This window comes from Rhopalosiphum maidis, chromosome 4 (assembly GCF_003676215.2).
Source record: "Rhopalosiphum maidis isolate BTI-1 chromosome 4, ASM367621v3, whole genome shotgun sequence".
Taxonomy (NCBI): Eukaryota; Metazoa; Arthropoda; class Insecta; order Hemiptera; family Aphididae; genus Rhopalosiphum; species Rhopalosiphum maidis.
Window position 1 is genome coordinate 24741253 of NC_040880.1, and position 26477 is coordinate 24767729.

Here is a 26477-nt window from a genome sequence, read left to right on the forward strand (position 1 = left end):
AAAAAAATAAAAAAGAATCTCAATTTTTTTCTATTAAAACCAGAGCAGCATGGCAGAATTCAAACAAAAACTAAAGAATCTCTTAGATGCTAAGGTGTGTTTATGAATTTAATCATTCTTAATAATATCTGTATTCTTGTGTATTATGAAGAGATTTTATTTAGTTAACATATTCAATTATACATAATTTTAGGTATAGGTAGCTATTACTTTTTATACTAAAATACTGTAAAAATGCTCTATACATATGGTATTTAAAAGGTCATAGTAATGTATATATTAAATTTTAATTCAATGATACAGAAAAATTATACTGATCAGGGAACGTATATCTGCTTCTAACTATAAAGATAATTTATATATATACATCACTTGTCACTTTGTCAATTCTAGAAAATCCAATTAAGTCAATTGAAGAATCTTGAATTATGTTTTCAAGCTTTTTTTACTTTTAATCAAAAATTGTATTAAATGTAAATTGAAGCAAAAATTGTATCATATCAAATAAATCTAAATATTTAGTGAAAAATTCAAGTCTATAGTTATTTATTTTTTAATACACTAATTACATAAAATGCGTTATAGTTAGTTTACAGAATCTGAAACCATACTTATCCATTAGACCAAAACATATTGTATAAATTGTTTTATGCTTCTTTTCGTAAACTTAAATGTTTGTAATCATTTACATAACAGATCTTTGTAAAAGAAAGTCATGGAAAGTTTAAGTTAATTTCTATTAATAATTTTTAAAATAAAATGTATTTTTTTTAACATAATTAATTATTTTTATTAATTTTCTGCACTAATATGATAAATTACAATATTATTATTTAATTTTACCATTTATTAGAATAAATTAATTGAGCAAAACAAAACTGTATTTTGTTTATTTCTTACACACTATCAATTTTGTTTTTATTATATTGTATGTTATATAATAATAAATTACTTATATTTGTATAGACTGCTGTGAAGGTTCCACTAATAGGATCACAAGACTTTTGGGACATTCCTGAAAGAAAAAGTGACTCACTTTTATTAAAAGCAGTAAATAATGAAAATGTTGTCGAAAAATGTGATGCTGAACTTGTATCAAATATAGATCAAGTATATTTTAACAGCTCTGACTTCGATTTTACTAAATTTGAACTAGAAGTATGTTTTACGCTATTGTTTAAAATAATTTATTGTATAAAATCAGAAAACAAATTGTAAATATATTCTCTTTGAAAGTACATTGTTTTATAATTAATATTATATTATATTATGATAATTTTTTCTCAGTAAACTAATTATTTTGCATGCAATTTAAATAAATATATTACTAATTCTAGAAATTACCAAAAGTCCTTGATAAAAAATTGATTGCCAATGATATAAAAAAACTAAGGGTACAACATGAAATTGTTGAGAAACAATTGCTACAGTTAATTCTTGAAAATCAAGCTGCGTGTGATGATGAATTAGACAAGTATACTAATTTTTATAATATTTGTACGTTAATTATATTATTATATTTTTTTTTGTTGTTGTTGTTTTTACAGAATTGGCATGTTACAAAATAATTTAAAATCTAGTCTAGAAAACTGTGAACATGCTAAGAATCGCTTAAAACTAGCTAAAAGACAAATCACTACCGCTGGTTTGGGTCTTTTGGGTAATTGCAGAAAAAAATCTTTAATCCTCGATTTATTAAATTCTTTAAATAGTATCAAAATGCTGGTAAGATAAAACACATCAGTTTGTTCTTACATTTTCTTAAAAATAATGTATATTTTTAGTTACAAACTGAAAAAAAACTTGAAGAATTAGTTTCTCAAGCTAATTATGCCAAAGGAATAGCATTACTTTTAGAATGCACTCAAGGTGCTTCTGCTTTTAAACAATTTACTTGCATTGCTGCATTATCTATTAAACTCCAAGATGCATTAATTATGACTGAAGAGCAATTAGACATTGTCTTGTCAAATGTATGTTGGATCAAATAATTACTTAGACAATATTTAAAAATAGTAATAATTGTGATAATTGTTACTAACTAAAATTATTATAGTGTTTTTTATATTGGCTAAAAGTGATTAAATTATATAAATATATTTTTAGATGTGTTTCAATTTTGATAATGAAAAGTATTCAGCTGTTCAAGAAGCTTATAGACGCCTGGGTAAAACAAGAATTGCTATTGACCAATTGCATATGCATTATACATCAGCAGTCCATAGTGCTTCGTTTGATACAATAAATTTATTTGTGAATGCAGATAAGGTGGAAAACAATAAAAATTCATTTGCCCTTTTGTGTCAGGTTATCCATTATATTTTATTTCTTTAACTATTTATTAATATTGAAATAATGTTATATTATTGTTAAAATAGTGTGTTCCTGATGAACAATTAATTCCGTGTCTTATTGCATTGAGTAAAATATTTTGGAATATTTTACAAAGTTATAAGAAAGCGGCAGATTGGCATAGAGAATTTAAAGATATTAGTACAGATATTGAAGGTATAAATATTGGTATTGTGTTCATAACTTTTTAAACCTTTTTTGGTTGAATAAATATTGCAATACAATTTTTATAATGGTAATTACTTATTGTTATAATATTTACCAATGTGTGTGTTTTAGATGATATTGAAGAATGTGTTAATCAAGAATATATAAGTAAAAAATTTGAAATAGGTCCAACTCGATTATGGGGTGACATCATTACTAAAATATCTAATTTAGTATTCAATTCCAATATGACAAAATTCAAATTTGACGATTTTCTTCAAGTGTTGTCTATATTAAACAAGTATTAAAAATTATTTATTTTTAAAACAAATGCAGTTTACTAAACACTCTTTTCTTAAATTATTTGAATTTATGTAGGTTTAAACATTAATTTATATTTAAATTAATTATTTTAAAAAATAATAGTCATTTTAATTATGAAGATTAATCAATTTTTCATTTTTATTAATACCTTTTATTTATTTTTGTGTTTTTACTAACAATACATCATCTCAACACGATAACACTTATATCATGTTATATTATAACAATAAAGCAATAACTTATATTTATCTATTATTTTTATTATATTATATTTTAGGCATATTAAAATTGGTGAAGAATTTTGCAATAGTAAATCAGAACAATTACAAAATGATACCAAAAAGTCTTGTATCAGTTATTTTCATACCTATCATAAAAATTGTCTGGATGAGCTAACAATATTTTTTGAAAATGAAAGTTGGACTCCTTGTCCAGTAAAACGTGAATTTAAGTTATTTCAACTACAAGTAAAAAAAATAATAAAATATTTGATTTTAATGACTTTATTAAATTTATTTTTACCATAAGGAATTTAGAACAATTAAAAATCATATCCAAAAAAGTGATTCATCGCGTCTAACTCATAGTAGAAATTCATCTATGGACAGTAGCTCTATTAGTACATGTGAATATTTTCATTTCTCATCAGAAAAATCACCATTTGATAATGATTTAAATTCTACATATTGTGAAGATATATTGGATACAGAAGTAATAATAAACTTTGTTTTTAAGTATATCATTAATATTAAAATATATTTTTTACAATTTTTGTAATGTTGTTTATTTGTATTCTCTAGATGGATGGAAATAGTGTTTGTAGTGATGATACTAATAACAGCTATGAAGACACAGATAATTATAATATAACAGCAGATAACTATGAAAAACCCCCTTTGCTTACAAATACAACATTAACAGTGATGAGACATTGTGGAAAGTACTTAAAAATATGTAATATATTAAAATCAATATCAGAAGATGTAGTCACTTGCTTATGTCAACTGTTTGAATATTATTTGTATTCTGTCCATTTGTTATTCACATCAGACATGTTGGTAAGTTCAAAAAGCATAAGCTAAATTTTATTTTATTTTAAATGTTACTATGTAATAGTTTGTATACATTTACAAAAATTGTATAATAAACTAAATTTTAATCAAGAAATCACTAAATAATTACCTTATATGTGGTTTTTAGCCTCAAATATGTAGTGGTGTAAATAGTGTAAAGCTTCAATCAGTAATAACAAGAATATGCAACACTCTGATCCAATGTAATTCTGAAAATCAAGATTCATTTGTAAGTATTTACATTTTGATTTGCAGTTAATCATTACTGAGCAAATTAACTAATATTTTTAATTTGTAATTAAAATAAGTAGTAATAAATAAGTCAATACTCAATATACAAAAATATAAATTATATTTAAAGGTTAAAGTAACTATTTTTTAACTTATAACATTTACAAATTAGTAGCATTTATTTTTTAAACTAAATATTTATAATCCATACTAAGCCACTGTTTGTAAAACTAATAAAGTATTAACACAAAAAAATTATGAATAAAAATAATATATTTTAGATAAATCCAACATTAGGCTCCCCTATTAACAGAATAGTATTTAAATTATTTCTTTTAATGTCAAACTTAGTTATCTAGTAGTGTTATTGTTAAGAGATTAATGATTATGTTTAGATGAAACTGTAATCTATGGATATTTATTTTAAGTATTTTTATTTTATATCTGTTATTTTGATACCTTTTTAAACCTAGAAGTAATGCATTAAATAATTTTATAATCTAAAATTTAGTATTTACAATATTCATAATATTACTATAATAAATAATTTTTATAATTATTTATTAATTTGGTTTTTTTTATATAAAAACATTCATTTGTACAAAAAAAAATATATATGTTAAATCCATGTAATTTCATAATATTAATTCATATTAAGAAAACAACTGACTATAAATCTAACTGATTAGTTACTGCATATATGGAACCCAGACAAATTAATTAAATTAGAAATTAGATATTTTAGAAATAATACTTATTGTATAACCTAGTTAAAAATAATTTAATTTTTAAGCTTACTAATGCCTGATTTTGAAAAATTAATATAAAATATTAAAATATATTTTTTAGGTACAAATTACAATTAAGCTTATAAATAGCAAAATATCTGTGTCAATAAAAATAATTTTTTTTTCTGTTAATAATCATATTATTATTTATTTATATTTTATACTATATCAAAAACTTTTGTCAGGTTAGGCCATAATATATTTTTTAATAACATGCATATTTTTAATATGATTATCTTGTTTTATGTACTCTATACTCTGTCCAGCAAGAGAACGCACTGCAAACCGACCAAAATCAGTTATTCTGCACATTCCCCAATAATACCCAGCCATAAGTGAACCAGTTTTGATAGCATGGTGACGCGGAGGGATGCGCAGAATTGGCGCGTTCTCTCATTGGACTGATCATAGTACTTTACTCCTGATAGCAATTGATCAACTGTTATTGCTGAATATTATATTTTAAAATAGCTAGACAATTAATAGTCATTTATAATTTTAGATTAAATTAGTCACACCTTTAACTGTTTTCTATACTTTATCTATGATAAGCTGTCCATCAATTGTAACTCATATTATTACTTTTGGGTATATTTAGTAAATTGTTGACATTGCTTGGATTAGTTAGTGTCACTTTAAAATATGAACATGTTTGAGAATTTCACACTTTATTGATAATGAAGAATCATAACTAATTTTAAATCAGAGAAAATTTCTTAATAAATTCTGAAAATAAAGTAAAATTATACAAAAAAAAAAAAAATGTATGAAAAGAGGGAATTTTATAAAACTTATTTTAATTATTTTAAGCTAAATCGCATACTGCAACTGCAATTACAATGTATCTGTTAGAATACATACAACAAGATAGACAATCATATTATTGTAGTATATAGTTTTTCTTGTTTTTAATTGTTTGTCATTAAGTAGATCAAAATGAAAAATGTTTTCTGTACAGAAAAATGTTAAATATTATGTGTATTAATATTTGTATGAAAAAATTTGTATTTGATTTCAGATCCGTGAACCTGTAGCACTTCACGTATTAAGTCTATCAGATGCAAATAATTTGTATAGTGTTTCTGAACGAATTGTTGCTGTAGAATCATTAATGTTTTTAGGAGAGCAATACAAGCTATTACATACTTATTTAAATACATTATTAACATCGGATACCAGCAGTTATTCACTGCAGCAATTTTATAATCAAGTACAAATAATTATTAGTTCTAATTTCTTACATTTGTTTATTGAGTTGTTACAAAGACAAATTGTATTTAATATTTGTTTAAGACTGTAGCAGTAGCTGTAGATTTACGAAAACCAGTATATGGCCGTGTGGTATGTAAATCTATTGATTATAATCAAGTACTTAGCATGATGACCAAAGTCAATTGGGAGGTAAAAGATATCATGTGTGAACATAGCAAATATGTTGATTATTTCCTCCAAGTATGTTGTATTGGTTATAAGAATCGAATTTTTTTTTCTTATTCAATAATTAATAATGTTTTTAGGAATTACGAGTATTTTTTAAAACTCTTAAGACATCAACATCAAATATTTATTTAAATGAACAAGTATTACATTCTATTTGGGAAGCTATAGCTGTTTTAGTATCGTCTGTTTTTATCGAAGGGTAAAATTATGTAATATAATTATCCAAATTTTTTGTTATATTCAATGTTATTTTTATTATAGATTTTCATTAGCCAAAAAATGTTCAAATGCTGGTCGAGCATTAATGCAACTTGATTTCACACAGTTCATGTCACAAATAAACTCAATTTGCCCTATCAATCCATTACCACATAAAGAATTAGTTGAAGTATATATCAAGGCTTATTATTTACCTGAAACATCATTGGAGACATGGACAAGAGATCATCAGGTTATAATAATTTAATTAATAAAATAAGTATATATAAAAGTACTATATAAATAACTAATTATGTGCATTTAAATTTTAGGAATACACACATAAACAACTATTAGCTGTCATAAACTGTGTGTGTCAAAACAATAAACGGTTACGACAAAAGCTGACAAATTTATTAGAAGAATCTCAACAAAGATAATCTCATTTTCATTACTAAATGTATTAGTTATTTATTTTTAATTATTTTTATTCATTCAGTTATAAATTATGCAATTATTAATAATTGGTTAACATGCTTTTTATATATATTTCAATCTAATTAAGTCAGTTAATTTCATATTCATTTAACCAATTTTTGAACCAAAAGTAGATTTCTAAACATTTTTTGTCTCTCAGTTCTAAATTTTTGGAAATTTTCTTCCAACATAATTTATTTACAATAATTTTCTAAATTTTTTTATACACTGAATTACCATTACAAATACAAATTAAAGTTTCTGGTTTTCTCTCTATAATTAAATGTATGCACTATTGAATTCCCTTTGTTTTCAAAATTTAGATACTAGTAATTAATTGTCTAATTACTTTTGTTCCAAACACACCTTTAGCGAAGACTACACAATCTAATGTTGATTCTTTTTAAGTACCTATTCTCGTTCACTTATATACTGTCATTACTAGAATTTATAATAGATTATTGCTAATTAATCATACATCATTAATTTATAACACATATGATAAGTTCATATTTGGGGTAAATACCAAATGACTTAAACTTGCATTGCTTACAAAAACGCCAAATTACTCATCAAATACTTCCTAAATATAATTTTACCATATATTATGTAATAATACTACTCATTATCCTTATTTTTCAACTCAAAATTTATTAGAACCATAATGATATAAATTGTATTATTTGATATGACATGAATATTTATAGCCAAGTGCTCATGAAATTATTTTGATGATGTTTTTAGAGTAATACAGAAGAAAAGCTTATACTTTTAAACATTCAACAAATGCTCAATGTGTATGAGGTGAATTTTAAGAAAAATTATCTGACAATGATCTACTAACTTACTTAATTTTTAATAGGAATCATGCTGATAAATTTACTATTTAGTAACATTTTTGTTAAGATTGATGAGAGATATTGTCAATGCTGGCTTATCTTTTTAAAACTTCTCTTACCACTTTGATAACTCATACAAGTCAACAATAGATTCAATATGTTTTCAGCATTTCATTGTTACTAATCTAGTAATATCTATCAAGATCTATAAATACGTATTATAATTCTAAAATATGTATAATCCTCAATGTGATTTTCGGTACCTATAACTTATAAGCATATATTCATAAGTACTAATCTATGGGGAATGGGAATTAGAGGTTACTTTCAATTTAAATCCTTTTATTATTATCCAAATATAAATATTAGATCTATAAGTTAACAATAACTGAAATTAACAATCTATTACAAAACATTAATTTTTCTAATCAATTTTTTACTTTTAAAAACCAGTATAAAGAGAAATAATAATTTGATATAGATTATCAAACTAAAGGTTTTTAATTCAGTTTGAACTATTCTTGATCATTGACATAATTTAATTTTAAAGTAGTATAAAGATTTTATCGTTGCAGCATATTATGTAAAGCCTGATAATATACGTTGTATGATTTCGTATTCTCCCTCAAAATATAATTTTATTTTTTCTGATTACTGATAGTTCGAATAACAATTTTTTTCTTTTTTAGTTTTTTAAATGAGTTTCGGTGTTTAAGAAATTTAAAATGTATTAATTATGAAGAAAGATCAAAAATAATAAAAAAAAAAATATTAAATGTTCAAAAAACATTTGGTGTTTAGTTTCTGGATATAATTCTTTTTTTGAATTTTGGTAAAAACAAAATCAAATTTGATTGTTTTTTTACCATTATTTTGAAAAGTAATTTTTAAGATCACAGCTGATAAACCCATAGGCGCAATTTGAGTTTTAAATTTGGGGGGGCTATTATAATATTCATGCATGTACTGTGTGTATGCACCCCACAGATATATAAAAGTGGAAGGGGATATATGTTAACCATTTTGAGAGGGCTTAGCCCCCACCCCAATTTCCACTCAAATTGCGCTTATGGATAAACCCGATAAACCTTCCAAAGGTTTTTCCAAATGATTTCCGGAATCATTGTAAGATAATGGCCCGACCTTAACGTGGACTTCGACGCCACTGTCTATACTTCATAGGTGTAATTCGAAGGGGTGGTTGGGGTGTGCTTAGCACCCTCCCTCACTAATTGTTTCATATTAATTTAGATTTCAATAGTAACAGGTATCCATAACCTTAAGATATGATCATGACAAAAAGATAGAGGAGCTTCAGAACCCGAAGATTTTCATTGAAATTTCGTCCCTGTTGTACTAAGTAGAAAGTATAGTCCTCATTAATACTTCATTAGTCAGTAATCACTCACTACTCGGCACAATCACAGATTTGAGTATTTGACCATGACCACAATGGCCAGACATTTAGATAATATTTATGACTCCTGTATTGGCAACACTGAGCAACCGTCATAACGTCGTAGGAGCCATGTTTGTTGTTTACACTTCACGCTCGTCTGGTAAGTAAGTAACCTAGCTTCTGCTCTTTTTTGCAAATGCGAAATAAGAAGTAATTTTCATTCAATTGTCACAAATTGCAATCTCTTTTCTATGCTCCTAATTATCCTCCGTCCAGGACGTGTTTAGTGTTCTCCCTCACAACCCTGTGACGAAGAATTTACGCTTTTTCTTCGCGTAGTGGGTGATGTGTAAAATGGAAACTGCTGCTACGACAACGGCGGCGGACGTACACCACGACCGCCATGTATTAAAACAACCGACCAAGGTACTATTGACACTTAGCAACGTACTGTTGCCCAAGGAAAAACTTACGTCCACGCCGTCAATGATCGATGGGTTAGATTTCGAAACCGAAGTCGACCTAAGAATTGTTGGCTGTGAATGGATTCAAACCGCTGGCATTCTACTCAAACTGCCCCAGGTAAGAAATTGTAAATTCTATGTACCCATTATGTACATCTTTTAATGACGGTTACGATTACTACATAATGTATACACTTGTCTCAACTCTCAGCCACGCAAAATTGTTATTGTAACAATAATGTCCATCGGATCCATATTTTAGCATGGTTTTCTTAATGCCAATTATTATGGTAGTCTGAAGACGACCACCGAGACGGATATTATGATAATGTTATTATTAAACTAATAAACTATAGACCATATCCGCGCGTCGTGCGCCAAGGCCTTAGACCCCCACCTTTGTCAACTATTATTTTTACGATTTTTTCCCTTTGTTTTTGATTCCAATTATCATGTTATTTAATCCGTAATTTCAATTCTTAGATAACTAGATAACATGCATCAACATTGCAGTATTGTAGTTTATATTATTAATCAGTACCCGAATATGCTCATGTCCCAGGCATAAATTTTATACTCATACTTTTTTGTTATTTTGTTAGGGTGAGATGCCCTAGATAAAAATACTAGATACAGCACTACTGTTTGTAGTATTTATAGGCTTAAATTTTGCCTTTTTTAAATTGTTGCTATCAATACTTAGTCACATTCTTTGTGGCTTATTTTTGTACTTAATTTTACTACTTAAACCTCTGAAAAAATCAGATGCTTTTAGACTAGTTTTATAATTAATTTTGTAATTTCATCAATGAATTATGTTAATATGTTAATTTTTTTTATTATTGAACATAATTTAATTGGCAATACACTTATAAATTAATAATAATAATTAATAACATACATATATATTTTTTTGCTTTTGAATTTAATGTTTTTTTCTTCTTGATTTAGTATAGGAAATGTCTAGAGATCAACAGAAAACAGCGTCTTAAGCGAGTTTTACTGTATTTAAATAATTTAATGTATGTTAAAAAATGTAAATATATCTTAATTATGTAACTCTAAAAATATTAATTCATTTTTATATCCTTTATGTTAGGTATTAATAATTAAAGATAAACTATTAAAAACCCTAAATACAAACCTTTTAGAATTGGTATGTCTTGAATCCAATTTGTGTATCACTTATTTTGAATTTACAATAAAATAAATCAATATGCAAAATCATTATACTCATGCCCTACTTACCTATTATGTAAAAAAAATCAAGTTATTAATTAGAGTCACTAATTTTTTTATATGCTAAAAATTACGACATGATTTTGATTTTTCAGGTTGCAATGGCAACTGGACAGGTGTTGTTTCAGCGGTTTTACTACACAAAATCCTTTGTTCGTCACCCAATGGAAATAACTGCAATGGCATGCACATGTTTGGCCTCTAAAGTTGAAGAATCACCTAGACGTATTCGTGATGTTATTAATGTTTATCATCATATCCGTCAAGTTTTAAATCAAAAGTAAGTTGAAGTGGTTTTTATTTTTCATAATTAATATTTTTTTTTTCATTTGAATCTTGTTTAAATATTTTTAATCACAACTGACTAATCTGCTAGCTTATGTTTCCATACTTAAATTTTCCATTTTTATTTAGACAAAGATATAGTATAAATGTTATATTTTCCAAATTTAATTTTTTAAATTGCTCAAATTAGGTAAACCTGTAACAACACTTCTTTTAACCCAGAAAGTAAATATATAAATTTTATCAATATTCTTTAATTCCTATTCAATATATCTTTAAATAAAAAGTAGATATATTAATTGATTAACTTTAGTTTAAGGTAAGTTAGTGTCAAATTTAATTTAAAAAATATATAATATTTGCCTGTCTATCTTATAAGGCGTGTGCTGTCTTACCAATTTATATTAATCTTGGTATAAACTTAACATACACACTTAAGTAAATTTTAAGTTTTAACCCAGTTTAAATATGTATGCCAATAATTCATAGTTATCATTTTTATTTCATTCAATCTTCTATTTATTGACTTTAAAATTATATTGTTAGCATAATTTGAATTATTTATTGTTCTGAATCCTTATCCTAAATGTATAACTACGCATATAGTTGAGTATGTATATGTATGAACGTTCATTTTGATGGAAGATTGTTGGAATGAATATCCATAATTTAAACTTTTTAAATATTCTATATTCATACATATTTTTTTCACCTCATAATTTAATTACATTTTACTTTTTAAATAATAAGAGATTGTCACACATTTGCTTTTTTAAGATTTAAATGTAGGCAATGTTAATAAAAACCATAATTTTAAATATTTTTCGATACTGTTATAAGGCGGTTTCACTGTAATTTAATACTTATTTCAAAATTAACTAGTGCTACTATGGTACTACATTATGGAACCATTTAAAAATAAAAACTGATTTTGAGTGGGAAATACCGTGTACGCTACAGTTATAGTAAGAAACCAATTTTTTCTATAAGAAGAGATCTTTTATTGTACAATATAGTTTTATTATTTTTTCTATCAAGTTTGTCAAACTTGAAAGTAACAAATTTTAAAACAATATTAACTATTTTCATTTAGGATTATTGAAAAAAAAAATCATACAGCACCTTTAAAGTTCTTCTCTTTTTATGGTGAAAATTAAGTTTAAACTAGGACTATAGACCAAATGGTCCTTGTCCGCACAAAAGGTTTTTGATTATAAGTTTTTATTGAAATGTGGTGTCCACTTAATTTAAGATTACTTAAATTTATTTAGTTGTTTAATTACTTTCAGATATCCTACAGCAGTCGCAAAATGCACATTCATTAATTATTTTAATATTTCTATAGATATGATAAATACAAAATAAAAGATAGATTTATAGATGACATTTTATATTTGTACAAGTTTTGTTAACAAAAATATTTGTATATTTGAGAAAAGGAACAATATATTTTCTATAACAAATTTTAATGCTATTATAAAGTACTTTGGTGTATATTGATAAAAAGAATTTTAGTTTATTTTAACTTAACTTGTTAAGTGTCTCAGTTGAATAATAAAGAACTGTAACATTGCTCCCATGTCAATACATTTTATAGTCATAAATGGATATCGACGTAACATTCATTCATGTATCTTGTTATTTAATTGCTTTTTCTTAAACTTGCATGGCGGTCCGAATTCAATACATAGTAATAGCTATATGGGCGAAATGTGTAAGATACTAGGGCGATTAATTGTGTTAATCTACAAAATTAAAAAATTAAACATTAGTAATGTACGAGTATGCATACTGTATCTGTACATAGAAAAAGATTAATATAACTTGTACTCATATTAAATGTTAATACCTATTCATTTTATTCTGTTATTTATTTATATCTAATATTAACTATATTTTTTTTTTTTTTTTTTTATTTAGTTAAAATTATAATGTGTTGACTTTATGCGATAACTGTAGGGTGCACAGAAATCCATTGTTTTTGTTGCAATTGTTTTGTCCTTATTTATTTTTATTTGTAAATTGTCTAATGCAACAAAGTCAGTGGTTGTTAATGTTAATCCAAGTGCAAATATAACGCACAAATTTATTTTATAACTTGCGTTTTCGCAGATACTTTCCACAGCTGACCGCCGGGTGAGTTGCCCTCGGTTTGAATTGTGGAGAGGAAAGCGAACGTGGTGGATTCACGTTGAAATTGATGGTCGTCACGTCAAGAACACTGTTGGACCCCTTAAAAAATTATATTGTAACATGATTTAACCAAAAATAAGCTATATGGTTTCTCTCAAAAAAAAAGTGTTAGGGTCTGTGTCCAAAAAAAAAAATTAAAAATATATATGTATATATGTATTTATCAAAAAGAGAGGTATAGTATAAAACCAATGTGCATAACATTGTAACATAATGTGCTCTAATTTAGTGATCATACTTAACCATAAAAGTTTTGTATCAAGCAACATAGAATTTCACAGATAATTAAGAACTCTTTTTTACACAATGGCAAACACAACGGAATTCAAGATAGCAAATCATGTATGAAGATATCATATGTGCCACATGATGGTTTTTCTACATCTCATAAGGTACCTACTCTATTTGTAGACGTTTAAACGGACTTGGATTAAATCAAAAGTTGAAGTGAACTTTGTTTTTTTTTTTTTTTTTTTTTTTCATATTTTTGTTTGAAGGTGAATATTAATTGTTTTAAACAGTTAATGAAATATGGACAAACCATGCTTTAAGTATTTAAATTAGTGAACTTTTAAATGCGCGTGGAATCAAGCCAAGAATTCAAAGTATTTAATTAACAGGACAAATTTAATAATTGTTGAATTACCTGATGGTTTGATAATTAATATTTTTATGTTTCAAGATAATATGTGTGTTTTGGATTAAGGATTGATATGGCATTTAAACAATGCATTATTTGTATTATACAATTTTTTATTCATGGTATCTACCAGGAACTTAATTATTTTTTAATGAAAATAATATTATGTTAATTACAACATTCTATTATCTACTAATATTGGTATATATAATAATATAATATTCATTTAAATTAAACATTAAATTTTCGGTGAAAAATTTGACTATATAATAATCATTATTCATTACTTATAAAAACATCAAATTATTAACGTAATAATAAATTATAATATATTTGAATACAATGTACTTAATTTATTATTTAGTAAATATAAGATTACTATTTATAATTTAAGAATTTTTGTAATAATATTAAATTTAAATAACAAACATAAATAGGATTAAATGCCACTAACAGTAAATAAATATAAATATAAACAGTAATTGAAAGATTTCATTTAAATACCTCATTTTAATATTTAAAAAAAAATAGTCAGTTGTGGTTGATCATACTATCGTTCTTTATTTTGTCTTACCCATGGTATTGCCATGTGATCACTAGTCCAAAACAAGACCCAAAAATACCCCGCCCCTGTTGCAGATTGATTACGCCGTTGGTACTTGATCAAAATTATGTACAGAAAAAGACGCAGGTAATAAAAGCGGAACGACGCGTGCTCAAGGAGCTTGGCTTTTGCGTGCATGTTAAACACCCACATAAACTCATTGTCATGTACCTACAGGCACTTGGATTTGAGAAACACCAGTCATTAATGCAGATGTCCTGGAACTACATGAATGACTCATTACAAACTGATGTTTTTGTTCAATTCGATCCAGAAACTATTGCTTGTGCCTGTATATATTTATCGGCCAGGAAATTACAAATACCGTTACCAAAAAGTCCAGCATGGTACTCTTTATTCAATTCGAATGAAACGGACATCCAGGACATCTGTCGCAAAATACTCAAACTTTATATCAGACCTAAAGTGAGTAGAGAGTCATAGTTTTTATGTTCAGTATAACCATATTTGTTTATAATAATTTTCAGGTTATCACAGAAGACTTAGAAAGGAGAGTGGAAGAGTTGAAGAAAGAATATGATCATGCTAAAGAAAAAGCTAGAGCAGCTATTGCTCATCCTGTAATACAAACAGAAGTTGTCGTACCTCCACCTAGTAATGGAATTACTACTGTTGCCCCTGAAAATATTAGCTCAACCACTCCAAATAAGTATGTATATTCACTTTCATGTTCTTGCTGAAATTTATGTGTTATTATGTTAATTATATTAAATTATTATAGAAAACCAATTAAAAAAAGGAGTAGGAGTAGAACACCTTCGGAAACTAAGTCTGGAAGTAGAAGTCCAAGACATTTAAAGAAATCCAAAAAAAGAAAGTAAGACAAATATTATTTAGTTGTGTTTAAAAGGATAATTTATAATTTTGTTTTGTATTTATTAGTCATGAGCGATCTCGTTCCAAATCAATATCTGATAGAAGAACTCATAAACATCACAGAAAATCAAATAAAAGCCGTAAACGATATTCAAGTTCATCCTCTGGTTCATCTAGTTCTTCGGGATATCGTCGTCATAAATCATCAACCAATAACAAGTATGTTAACAACTTTATAATTTTGTATGTATAACAAGATTCAATTCAGGTTACTAGAGGTTTGTTGAGGTTCCTTATAAGTTTAATCTGAGATTTGTAATTTTTCACCTTTCCCTGATCACTTTGTAGATTTTGATATAGAAAATTAATTATAATGATATTTACTTTTCAATTTTATATCGGTTGTCATTTTATCTGGCAAATAAAATGCTCCAATCATCAACTTAGTGGGATATTTTTCATAGGCACAATTTGAGTTTTAAATTTGAGGGGCTATTATAATTTGCATGTAAGCCCCTTAAATTGCGCTTATGATGTTTCAGTTAGCAAATTGAACCTTGTTTGTTCTTAGATAGGTTAAATGTAATAATATTACATACCTTTTTATGATAAAAATATTTTTATGGATTTTTTAAATTGTATGATATGTGATGAGCCAATGATAGTTAAATAAGTTACTCCTGTTACTTCTCAATGGTATATATTTGTATTATTATAAGACATAAACATTTATTATTGTGCATTAACTAATAAGAAATTTTTTTCAACTTATTATTTTTCAGATTAGTACCTACTTACAGAGACTACAAAGATTACAGAGATTATAGAGGCGATGAAAATTATAAATCCAAGTCTAGGAGTTACAACTATTGGAAAAAATATTATAGCTATGAATAGTTATACTTCTACTTAACCTTTACATTGTATTATAATGTGTAATATTAAGACATTATATAGTTTTTGTATTTCAAACCATATGCATTTTACATACTACATATGTATATATATAAATTGATTTTTTTGTTATTTTCAGACAGGGTTTATTCACCACGCTAACTATATTAATTATTGTTAATATTAATGTAAATTTAGAAGAAAGTAAATACTATATTTATTTTTTTTGTATACTTCTACCATCTTAATTTTAAAGAAGAAACATTGCATTGTAATTATATAGTATATTATATAAACATAATTTGTTAAGTGTAGTTCTTGTAAGATAAGATTTTAAAAATGGAGTAATACATCAACTGTGATAATATACCAATTTATTATGTATAATTTTTGAAATTTTACGTATTTTGTACTTTGTTTGGATTAGACTTATTTGGTCTATTCATCTTTTCGTTTAATTGTAGATAATGATAATTCATTATCTACAACTCAGGTCCAATGCATAAGAAATGTTTTATATTTATTATTTTTTTTCTTAATGTTGTATTATCTTAGTATAAACACAAATTTTACCTGTATGTATATACATTGTACAAAAATAAAAAATGTAAATTATTAATTTGAGATGAAAAAAGAGTTATTTATTTTAGAAATTTTTAATTAAAAATTTGGTTTTCTTTTAACTTTCTGCTTGACTAACACATGATCCATGTTTAATTATCTTTAACTTTATAGGATTATATTTTTCATTTAAATTTCAATGGTGATGCGTTAAATAAGAATAATATTCAATTATTTTATTAACAACTTGTAATATATAATACATCAAGACTAGTTTTTTTTTTTTTAAAGGATTGAATTTGTGCACATTATTTAAAAACATGTAATAACATGATATATTAATGTCAATAAACAAAATATACCTATTAATTAAGTATACTATTAATTATAGTTAAATACAATGTTATTTTTCCTTCAAGCATTTTCAAACAGGCTTATTTGATTTGCTCTGTTTTAAAATACCTAAATTTCTAGATTAGACAGTATGGTAGAAGATGTTACACCCGTATCTATTGTCTCTGTCTTAACAGTAATTGGAAAAAATAGCCCCTAACAACATTCATCGGGAAAAAAAGCCCTGTATCAACTAAATACATCATTTATTATTTTATTATTATTGTAATATATTTATAAGTATAGCTGCATTCTGCATTTAACATTGTCAATAATTGTAATTTGTCATTTATACCTACATAATTATAAAAATGTTAAACAATAAAATAATTAATTATCATTTGTATATAATTTAAATTATTTAATACAAATGACAAATTATAATTACTTTAAATTTTTACCCTGAAATATTTTTTAAAATGTAGGTAAGTACAACAATGACAATTATTGACAATGTTAAATGCAGATTGCAGCTATACTTATAAATAAGTTAAAAAAATATTACATAGATAAATGTAATAATTATATTTAAATATTTAATTATGGAAATCATAATAAAATAACGAATAATGTATTTAGTTAATACGAGGCTTTTTTTTCCTAAATTCCTTTTAACACGTACGTCGTACGACAGTACATTTTCGTTCATCAGTTTCAATAGTGTGCTTTTACTGCTTTTGGTTTTAATATTAGAGTGAATTGACCTATTGTCAAATTTTTAGGTAAAAACATTATCTATGTTCTCTCGTTGGTTTTTTACGATATTTTAATTTTTAAGTGAATTATGAGCATTTTCAAGTATTTAATATTTTCATATTTTCTAAGACCGTGATATAAACCATAGAACACTAGTGTTCAATGTATAAACTAAGCCTATGTGACGCCTAATACCTAATAGCTATATTATATCTATATAGAACAATAGAAAATAGAGTTCACATTTTCACTATTTGCAGTTATCAAACAAACATGCGGTTGGTAACAAAATATAATCACAGAATAAATTCTGTGATATGATCACGATGTACTGATAGATATCTCAAACAGAGTTCGAATTTAATATTTTATCAAAGTTTTGTCGAATCGTGTTTGGTTGTTCCCGGCGTTATATCGAGTATATGATCGTCTTTTGTTACTCAGTCTTTATTATTTAATATTTTCCCAATTCTCTAAATCATGCAAAATTTGTGCAAAGTTGAATTACTGTACGGCAAACTGTTGTGCAAGACTAAGGCCATAAACCAACAACCAGTTAGATATACTAGAAAACCTAGATGGTTGCCGAAAGCGCCGTCTAAAATGTTCCGCGTACCCATTAGACCACAGATTTCCACCGATGAGAAGAATGAACTGTTTCAACTGTTCACCAATTACAGGACTACCATGAAATCAATACAGTGAGTGTGTTCAAAGTAATTCGCTCAACTTGTGCATAACACTATACATGGAACTTTTCTTAGTAATCCGTTTTACATTTCTGTTTCAGGAAACAACTGGAATATGAACTGGAGACATCGTATACAGGTCAAGAGGTGTTGCAAGAAATCGTTAATAAGGAGGAGCTCTTATGGGCAAAATGTATGGATATCAACGATAATTGGAATGCTGAAGTGGCCTTAGAGAGAGAACAGAGGTTGGCAAATGAACGTGAGACCCGACGAGAAGAAATTTTAGCACAACTTATAGAAAAAGAAGAAGAAAAAAAGAAAAAACTGGAAGCGATTGAAGAAATTATCAGATTGGAAAAGGTATATATGCACTTATAATTCAATAATTGTAAGAATATGATTATTATACTTAAATGTATTTATACTTTTTATTTAGGAAAAATCAAAAACTTATATTACAATTGACAACATAGATGAAGCTATTGAAAAAGCATTAGATAATGTAGTTGATCACAAATATGCTTTAGATTTAGCTGGTAATATTATCAAAGGTAATAGTCCACACGAACCAGCTACAGGAACAAGCACTCAAAAACTGCAAGTCCAGACAATTAACTAATATTTGTGTTCTGTTAATTTTTTAATTCACATAAACATGTACAAATACAGTATATATTTTTTTCTAATTAGAATATATCATTTAGTTGTCTAGTTGTTATTAACATTGTTTTATAAAGTAATTTGAAAATAAGAATATGTTTCATCATAATTTTGTTTATTTTTATCAATTAGGTATTTGATATTTTATACATGTATAGTTTTCATAACAATATATTATAATTTATATTTGTATATTATATTATACTATTTATATAGAGGGGAAAAAGGTCCTGAATTAGATCAGCTAATAGTTAAAATGTTTGTGTGCTTAAGATATTCTGTTTTGGAAGAGTTTTCATTATTCTTTAACTATAAAGTAATAGTAAAATAATACAACACATTTCAATGTAAATTATCAATGGCAGTACTTAAAAAACTTACAAAATAATTCATTCATGTATCGCTTTGATCAAAATCTAAAAATTAAATGAAAAAATAAACACTTGACTAGTTTTGAGTGTTTTGTTATTACTTATGTGTTATTAATAATCAAATTGGCAAATGTTAAAGTCAGGGTCAGCTGTGCCGATTCTTTGGTTCGATTGTGACTAAGATCATGAGCAATTTAAGTAGGTGGGTGTAGGCACTTCGGGTTAGAAATTAGGGGCCAAAAAGAAACAAAAAATAATAATAAATAATTATATGTAATTTGCGCCACTTTTAAATAACCAAACAATTTTATAAATTAACATATTAATATATTATATTTTTAATCACTGATCAATCAAGTTCACAAAATAAAGTTTTGATAATACCTAGTTTACTCACCTTTTTTTTTATATTTGTAAATTTATTGTTCTATGATAAAACTAAGCTTTTGCTATCAATTTTCTTTTATCTGTAATTATCATATATTTGTGGAAAATTGTCCAATCAATTTTTATTTAAAGTAGACAGGGGCATAATTGTGGTGGAGTGGAAGTGTATTCCCTCCTCACCTTATTTTTTTAAAAAAAAAGACTGGTTAACTACATTTACTTATTTAACAATAAATATTATTGTATAAGTATATTATTAAATATTTTGTAATTATTTGTTTCCGTGCGGCCCATGTTACATGCGTACAGCGTACATAAATTTATTGCACTGAAAGGAGATGCTTATGATAAATTGATAAATAGGTACTTACATTTATTTTTTTTTTTCATATAAAAGAGGGGGGTTATAAGTAAAATTTAAAAAAGCTCATTCCCTTCCACAAACTTAAACAAATTACGACGAGTTTGGTAATTATTTTGCCGAGCTCGTGGTATGAAAATTTCGGTATTGACGAGGAGAATAATAATATGCAACCAGAACACGGCGCTTCCTTCAGGAAAATTTATTGTCAAGAACTTACGAAAGCCCAGCCGTAAATATTGAAATACGAGGTACGTCGGCTGACGAGTTATGTAATATTAACTTATTCAATATTGGTCGTATACTCGTATCGAATTGATGTTTTCAAGGTTCAACGCAGTTAAGAAAACTCAGCAAAGAACTCCAGCGTCAGCCATCAATATAGAAAACATTTTGTGAGCGTAAGAAATTTAATTTTTTACAAAATTGCGTAAAATAATGTATATCCTAAACTGATTTAATATATTTATGGTTATTAAAAAAATAATTCGTAGAAACCTGATACTTTCAACAGCAGTTGAAATTGGCATTTTCTTACATGATTTGCTTTTCAAAATATTTCACTAATTTTTATAGTGATAGACGTTTGAAATATTCGATTTTTTTAAGTTATTTTTTTATAAATAGGTATTGATAAAAAAAATTTTGCTGTGACAAAATACTTGAAAATATAATAAAAGATTCCACAATAGCTGGACTCAGAGTCATTCAAAACTTATCAAAATACAAGTACTCAAATTTATTTTTATAATTTTTTGAAGTTTAAATATTGACAAAGTTAGTGAAAAACAGAAATATTTGTTTATTATTTTGTAGTTAAAATGTTTTAACAATTTTGTATAAAAAGCTAAGAATTTAAAATGTAATACAAAGTTGTCCATAAGTTTTTCTTACAATAATTATAAAATAATTCGAGCCTATGTCAAATAAAACATTTTTACGAGCGTCTAAAATATTAATTTTAATGAAATCAAAAATTTACACTTAAAATAACAATATAGTATTTAAACGATTTTAGATTTATGTTATTATTATAAAAGTACTACTTAATATTAGTAGAAACTTGAAACTTTTATAAACGATTGAATTAGTTTCTTCTTTACATACTTTAATTTTCAACATATTTTGGTGATCTACTTGTAATATATATATATATATGTATTATGTATGTAATATATTACATTATTTTCTACTTGTTTTCTATTATCTTATACTTTTCTTGTATACAGTATACATAGTACATACATTTCATCTATTCTGTTTCTGTGGTACATACATACCTTTACAATATTATCACTTTTATCCTTGTTTTCTCTTTTATTCCATACTAGTAGATACATTTTTACTTTTGCGTTTTTCATTTAATCTTACTATAGTTCAAATAATAAATAATAAAATAATTTGTAAGACTGCAAGTCACAAACATGAAGTTACACCTCAGTGGTAAGTTGGCCAAATGCTTTTGTTATTATATAAACAGATCAGTGGCGTAACTATAAATTTGGGTCCCCGGGGCAGTATCAAGTGTTGGACCCCCCCATATATTTATAATACCAAAATTAAAAAAAAAAAAAACAATTATTACTTATTATAAATATAGTTTATTTATGTTATATGTACAAAACTACAAAGTAGCTATTCAAAGTTTTTTTTTCTAGCTTCCATTTCAGAAAATGTTTTTATCAGTTCTTTAGTGTCCATTTGTTTGTTTTCTAATAATATGATAGGTATGTTTTGAACTCTTTTCTAAGTACTACTAACCTAACCTGTCATGTGAATTTTAAAATGAAATTCAAATGTTTGTATATCATTTTAGATTTTGAACAGAGTGAGGAATGTATTGATTTTACAATGATCTATGTTTTTTTTTTATTTTTGTGTCTTTCATCACGTTTTGGAGTAGAAATAATGCTTTGATTTTTTACTTCAGCCTCTTTTTGAAAAGGAAAATTAATCTAGTTGGTATTTGGGGGAGAGGGGGTTAAAAACATGTCCAGTAGTTTTCAAAAACGTCAGGCAAAACCTCAAAAAAGTAACAAAAAACGGGAATTTTTACGCATTATCAGTTTTCGACAAAATCGATTTTTTTATTTCGCTGTAACTCAAAAATAAATCATTGTAAATACTTGAAATTTTACAAAATGTTTATGTTATTGTTATATATTTACGATTAAATTTTCAAAATATTTTGACTTTTAAAGCTTTTTGCAGACAATTGAAATTTTCGATTTTTCTAAATTTTTATTTTGAAATGCCGATAAAAAAAATTTGAGAAAATCGAGTTGTCAAGTTTCAAAATTTTGGCTTATTACGACTTGACTGTATATTTATTTACTTCAACTTAAATCAATATTATAGGTACAATAAAAATTAAAATATAACATAACACATCAAAAGCCGTTAGATTTTTGAATATGTACAAAGGGGGTGTAGAATAAAATAGATTGGGAACCAGCTAGGATAAAAAAATATATAGGGTAAGATAAAACATTTAATTTTTAATTTATTTTTTCCAAACTTATAATCAGGGCTAGGATTTTTATGCAATAAATAATTGTAAAATATGCAAAAATATGCAATTTCATTTTTATAAGATATACATAAAAATATAGTAACAAAATAAATATTTATTTATTGAAATAAATCAGTGGCTATTTGTCTTAGTATAATATCATTGAGAAATAAAATTTATAATTCACATTCAATAGTGTAAATACGTGTTATATGCTACGACCACATATTTTTTTTAAATTTTCGAGTACCTATAAATGATTGGCTAATTTATTGTGTTTATCCTAATCAGTCAAAATATTCAATCTTTTATCGCATATCTATTGTACCATAGGATTGTATTTATAAAAATAAACTTTATGTTTGACAAAAAAACCAATTTTTATACTTTAATCAGCAGAGCTATAGAATTAAATACGAAATATACTATAAAACATGCATTTTTCGTATTCTTATTAAAATCAAAATATGCAATAATATGAATTTTTAACCAAAATATGCAAAAACATGCGAAATAAAAACACCACCATTTATCTCACCATAAAGTGATTCGTGGACATTACTGACAAAATAAATAATTAGAACTCAGAAGTTGCAAAATAAACATGCTGTTGCATATAAAATATAAATCCTATAGCCCTGCTTATATTATGATCATGTAGTTAATATAATAGATTGACAATATAGCTAGCTGTAGCATAAAACAAACTAAGGTCAGGAAACAAATTTTGCTGTTCACATTCAAACTTACAAATGTGAAATGAATTTTTATATAAAACCATAAATAGTTTTTTACCTTGGTAACCAATTCATACAAAACTATAATATTGTGTACATAAACATAATATTATTAACTTATAAATAAATAAATATATATATATATATAAATAAACTGGACTTTTGTTCGCGGGACTTTTTTAAAGGACTTTCTTTCGTCGGACTTTTAGGTAGAATACCGTTAAGTGGTAATCGTCATAACAGAGTAATCAGTACGTAATATATGTGTTAAATTTTAATTCAAATTTCAATGATACATCATTATATACGAAGAAAAACCGATACACAATTTGTTAAATTAGTTTTAAACATGTCAAACCTTTTGTATATTACTAATTGAAAAATAAATTAATAAAATACCAATACTGGTAGTACTTATTAATATAATGCGAAACGTTGTAATACATGCAGAATCGTTTTTCGTAAAAATGTGATTATAATATTAAAAATTAAAATATTTAATTTTAATTTAACACATATATTACTAGTATTAGTACATTACAAGATAATTTGAAACACAAAGCCTAGTGACCGGGTAGGTGTAATAACCAGGATTGGGAGTTTTAAGTTTATAGCAGTTAAAATTGCATACATATGTGCTATAATATTACCTTAAATATTGCGGAAACGTACATTAAAAATATGCAATAAAAACAAAAAATTATGCAAAAAAAAAAAAAGATTATTAATGTATAATTTTTTATTTACTCAACCGTTACATGTTTATACATATTTAACAAAATTATATATAATAAAAATATGGTCTTAAAACATACTCCAAAAACTATAAATGAATCATATGTATGTACATAGTTTGTATATTGTATATAATATTATCTACCTACCTATTTATAATTAATAATTTTAAATATCAATACTGAAGTTGCCGTCCAGTGCAGCCACAAAATAATAATTACCGTGCAGTAACTTAGACACCGCATCATTGTCGTACGTATCATATACTGATATCACGGCGCTCAGTGCTGCAATTTTAATTGCAAATTCCTATAACTTTTTCTTCACTATTCACTATTTTATCATTTTTATTATTTTTTATCTTTGGGCTTCGGCTGTTATTATTGTAGGTGTAGGTCGTAGGTGCCGAGTAGCACACTAGCACTTGATATCTGTATCTAATATTCGAAAATTTCAAATTTCGGATCCGACCGCTCGTGTCGGTCTATTACTATTTTCTCGTCGGCACGAACGTGAAAATGAGTAAGGTTTACAAAGAAGACGAGATCAGCGTCCGAGTGGATCGGTGCCTATATGATTCGGTGATCAAATTCGGTAAGTGAAAAACGATAAATCGACCTCTGAGAATCCGAATAAAAAATTCTTGTATTTTTTATGTTTAGCCCATTTTTAACATTATAGCCTATACCATATACTCCCTATCATAAAATTTCTTTGTATAACATTTATCACTAATGAAACAACAATTCAGAAAATATTAATTAAAAATCAAAATATGTAATTTATTAGATTCAGAGGTAGCTCCAAACATTTGGTTGAAGGGATGACTAAGTAGATAATATCATACTAGTATATTTTATATTACTATAGTTTATTCATACTTCACAGATCAGATAGAATTAGTATATATCCTTAACTACACACTTGTGTCGTCAGTGGTATGTTTTTTTTAAATTTTGTATTAAAAATTTACAATTTTTTAGAAATACAAGTTTGTGAAAGAAGCATAGCACCTAGCTCCTTGATTAATATACCTGTAAATATTTACAATTATCAAGACTTAATACTAAGTACTCATGAGATTCAAACAAAAATTTCAATTTTGATTACTAACATTTTATTTAACTTCACTATGATGGTACTTCATAATTATTGATTTTTACCAATCCCTATTTTATACTTTTACAGTTAAAGCATTATATTTATCGGTGTAAATCATATATGATGTATACAATGGATTAATTAAATATCTATATTCAATTTTCAGTTTTGTAATAAATTATGTAAATTATAATATTCTACTCGGTCTGTTCTATTTTATACTAACTAATAAGTTATAACTTTATTAGTGATTTTAAATTTTAGATAAATACCTGGAAGTTGAATCCTGAAACTAGTTCCAAATCCCCGAGTAGAAATTAATGTACAGTTAAATGCTGAATAATTAAAAACTGATAGCATTTGATTATAATAGTTTTTAATCATTTTAGGTGGCGGCTTGAGTGTAGGCATTGTCGCATCCCTGTTGTTTTTCAAACGTAAGTTTAATATTAATATACAATATTTTTAATAAAATAACTTTTATAGATGTACTTTATACACAGCATTGAACTATTTATATTAATGATATATTAGAAGTATACAAAGAAATTTAATTTTTTTTTTATCTAGGTAAGAAGTGGCCAATGATCATGGGCTCTGGTTTTGGATTGGGCTTAGCATATGAGAACTGTGAAAAAGACCTAAAAGAATATTTTACGAGTACATAATACATTGTATGTTATTAGAGCTTAGGCAATATCACTTTAGCCTTACTCTATAGTCAGAATCAAACAATGTGTTGTTTATACTGTTTATTTTCTTTTATGTTAATTGTATTAATGTAAGTAGTATTTCTTGTTTCAATTTTTTAACTGAGAAAATATATAAATAATAATAATGTTGGATC

General features: G+C 25.7%; 4 protein-coding genes across 5 annotated transcripts; all 4 read left to right on the plus strand.

The window, feature by feature from the left end:
- Nucleotides 1–49: 49 nt before the first annotated feature.
- Nucleotides 50–7098, plus strand: LOC113560443 (syndetin). Its single transcript, XM_026966317.1, has 17 exons — nucleotides 50–94; nucleotides 967–1158; nucleotides 1338–1474; nucleotides 1548–1725; nucleotides 1785–1973; nucleotides 2107–2307; nucleotides 2379–2508; nucleotides 2632–2800; nucleotides 3101–3290; nucleotides 3352–3534; nucleotides 3624–3881; nucleotides 4024–4125; nucleotides 5934–6125; nucleotides 6209–6367; nucleotides 6433–6554; nucleotides 6617–6806; nucleotides 6886–7098. The coding sequence occupies exons 1-17, from the start codon at nucleotides 50–52 to the stop codon at nucleotides 6991–6993; spliced, it is 2745 nt and encodes a 914-aa protein (XP_026822118.1). The 3' UTR covers nucleotides 6994–7098.
- A 2303-nt stretch (nucleotides 7099–9401) lies between these two features.
- LOC113560965 (cyclin-L1-like) lies at nucleotides 9402–16895 on the plus strand. Of its 2 annotated transcripts, XM_026967110.1 has the most exons (8): nucleotides 9402–9850; nucleotides 11067–11251; nucleotides 14729–14780; nucleotides 14871–15119; nucleotides 15182–15363; nucleotides 15436–15531; nucleotides 15597–15749; nucleotides 16313–16895. In XM_026967110.1, exons 1-8 carry the CDS (start codon nucleotides 9614–9616, stop codon nucleotides 16425–16427), a joined length of 1269 nt encoding a protein of 422 aa, XP_026822911.1. In that variant the 5' UTR covers nucleotides 9402–9613; the 3' UTR covers nucleotides 16428–16895. The 2 variants fall into 2 exon arrangements, with proteins under 2 accessions (XP_026822911.1, XP_026822910.1); XM_026967109.1 differs by having other exon boundaries at nucleotides 14729–15119.
- A 1523-nt stretch (nucleotides 16896–18418) lies between these two features.
- Nucleotides 18419–19484, plus strand: LOC113548605 (probable 28S ribosomal protein S26, mitochondrial). Its single transcript, XM_026949567.1, has 3 exons — nucleotides 18419–18775; nucleotides 18865–19126; nucleotides 19203–19484. The coding sequence occupies exons 1-3, from the start codon at nucleotides 18555–18557 to the stop codon at nucleotides 19383–19385; spliced, it is 666 nt and encodes a 221-aa protein (XP_026805368.1). The 5' UTR covers nucleotides 18419–18554; the 3' UTR covers nucleotides 19386–19484.
- A 5390-nt stretch (nucleotides 19485–24874) lies between these two features.
- Nucleotides 24875–26475, plus strand: LOC113549245 (MICOS complex subunit MIC10-like). Its single transcript, XM_026950454.1, has 3 exons — nucleotides 24875–25123; nucleotides 26020–26067; nucleotides 26201–26475. The coding sequence occupies exons 1-3, from the start codon at nucleotides 25048–25050 to the stop codon at nucleotides 26296–26298; spliced, it is 222 nt and encodes a 73-aa protein (XP_026806255.1). The 5' UTR covers nucleotides 24875–25047; the 3' UTR covers nucleotides 26299–26475.
- The last annotated feature ends 2 nt before the right edge of the window (nucleotides 26476–26477 follow it).

Coding starts and splice junctions, on each gene's coding strand:
- LOC113560443 (XM_026966317.1), top strand. CDS start 50: ATGGCAGAATTCAAACAAAAACTAAAGAATCTCTTAGATGCTAAG. Junction 2,509..2,631: donor TATTAGTACAGATATTGAAG/GTATAAATATTG, acceptor TGTGTGTTTTAG/ATGATATTGAAGAATGTGTT. Junction 3,291..3,351: donor TTAAGTTATTTCAACTACAA/GTAAAAAAAATA, acceptor TTTTACCATAAG/GAATTTAGAACAATTAAAAA.
- LOC113560965 (XM_026967109.1), top strand. CDS start 9,614: ATGTGTAAAATGGAAACTGCTGCTACGACAACGGCGGCGGACGTACAC. Junction 9,851..11,066: donor TTCTACTCAAACTGCCCCAG/GTAAGAAATTGT, acceptor TTGATTTTTCAG/GTTGCAATGGCAACTGGACA. Junction 11,252..14,728: donor CGTCAAGTTTTAAATCAAAA/GTAAGTTGAAGT, acceptor CCCCTGTTGCAG/ATTGATTACGCCGTTGGTAC.
- LOC113548605 (XM_026949567.1), top strand. CDS start 18,555: ATGCAAAATTTGTGCAAAGTTGAATTACTGTACGGCAAACTGTTGTGC. Junction 18,776..18,864: donor ACTACCATGAAATCAATACA/GTGAGTGTGTTC, acceptor TTTCTGTTTCAG/GAAACAACTGGAATATGAAC. Junction 19,127..19,202: donor AAATTATCAGATTGGAAAAG/GTATATATGCAC, acceptor CTTTTTATTTAG/GAAAAATCAAAAACTTATAT.
- LOC113549245 (XM_026950454.1), top strand. CDS start 25,048: ATGAGTAAGGTTTACAAAGAAGACGAGATCAGCGTCCGAGTGGATCGG. Junction 25,124..26,019: donor TGATTCGGTGATCAAATTCG/GTAAGTGAAAAA, acceptor TAATCATTTTAG/GTGGCGGCTTGAGTGTAGGC. Junction 26,068..26,200: donor ATCCCTGTTGTTTTTCAAAC/GTAAGTTTAATA, acceptor TTTTTTATCTAG/GTAAGAAGTGGCCAATGATC.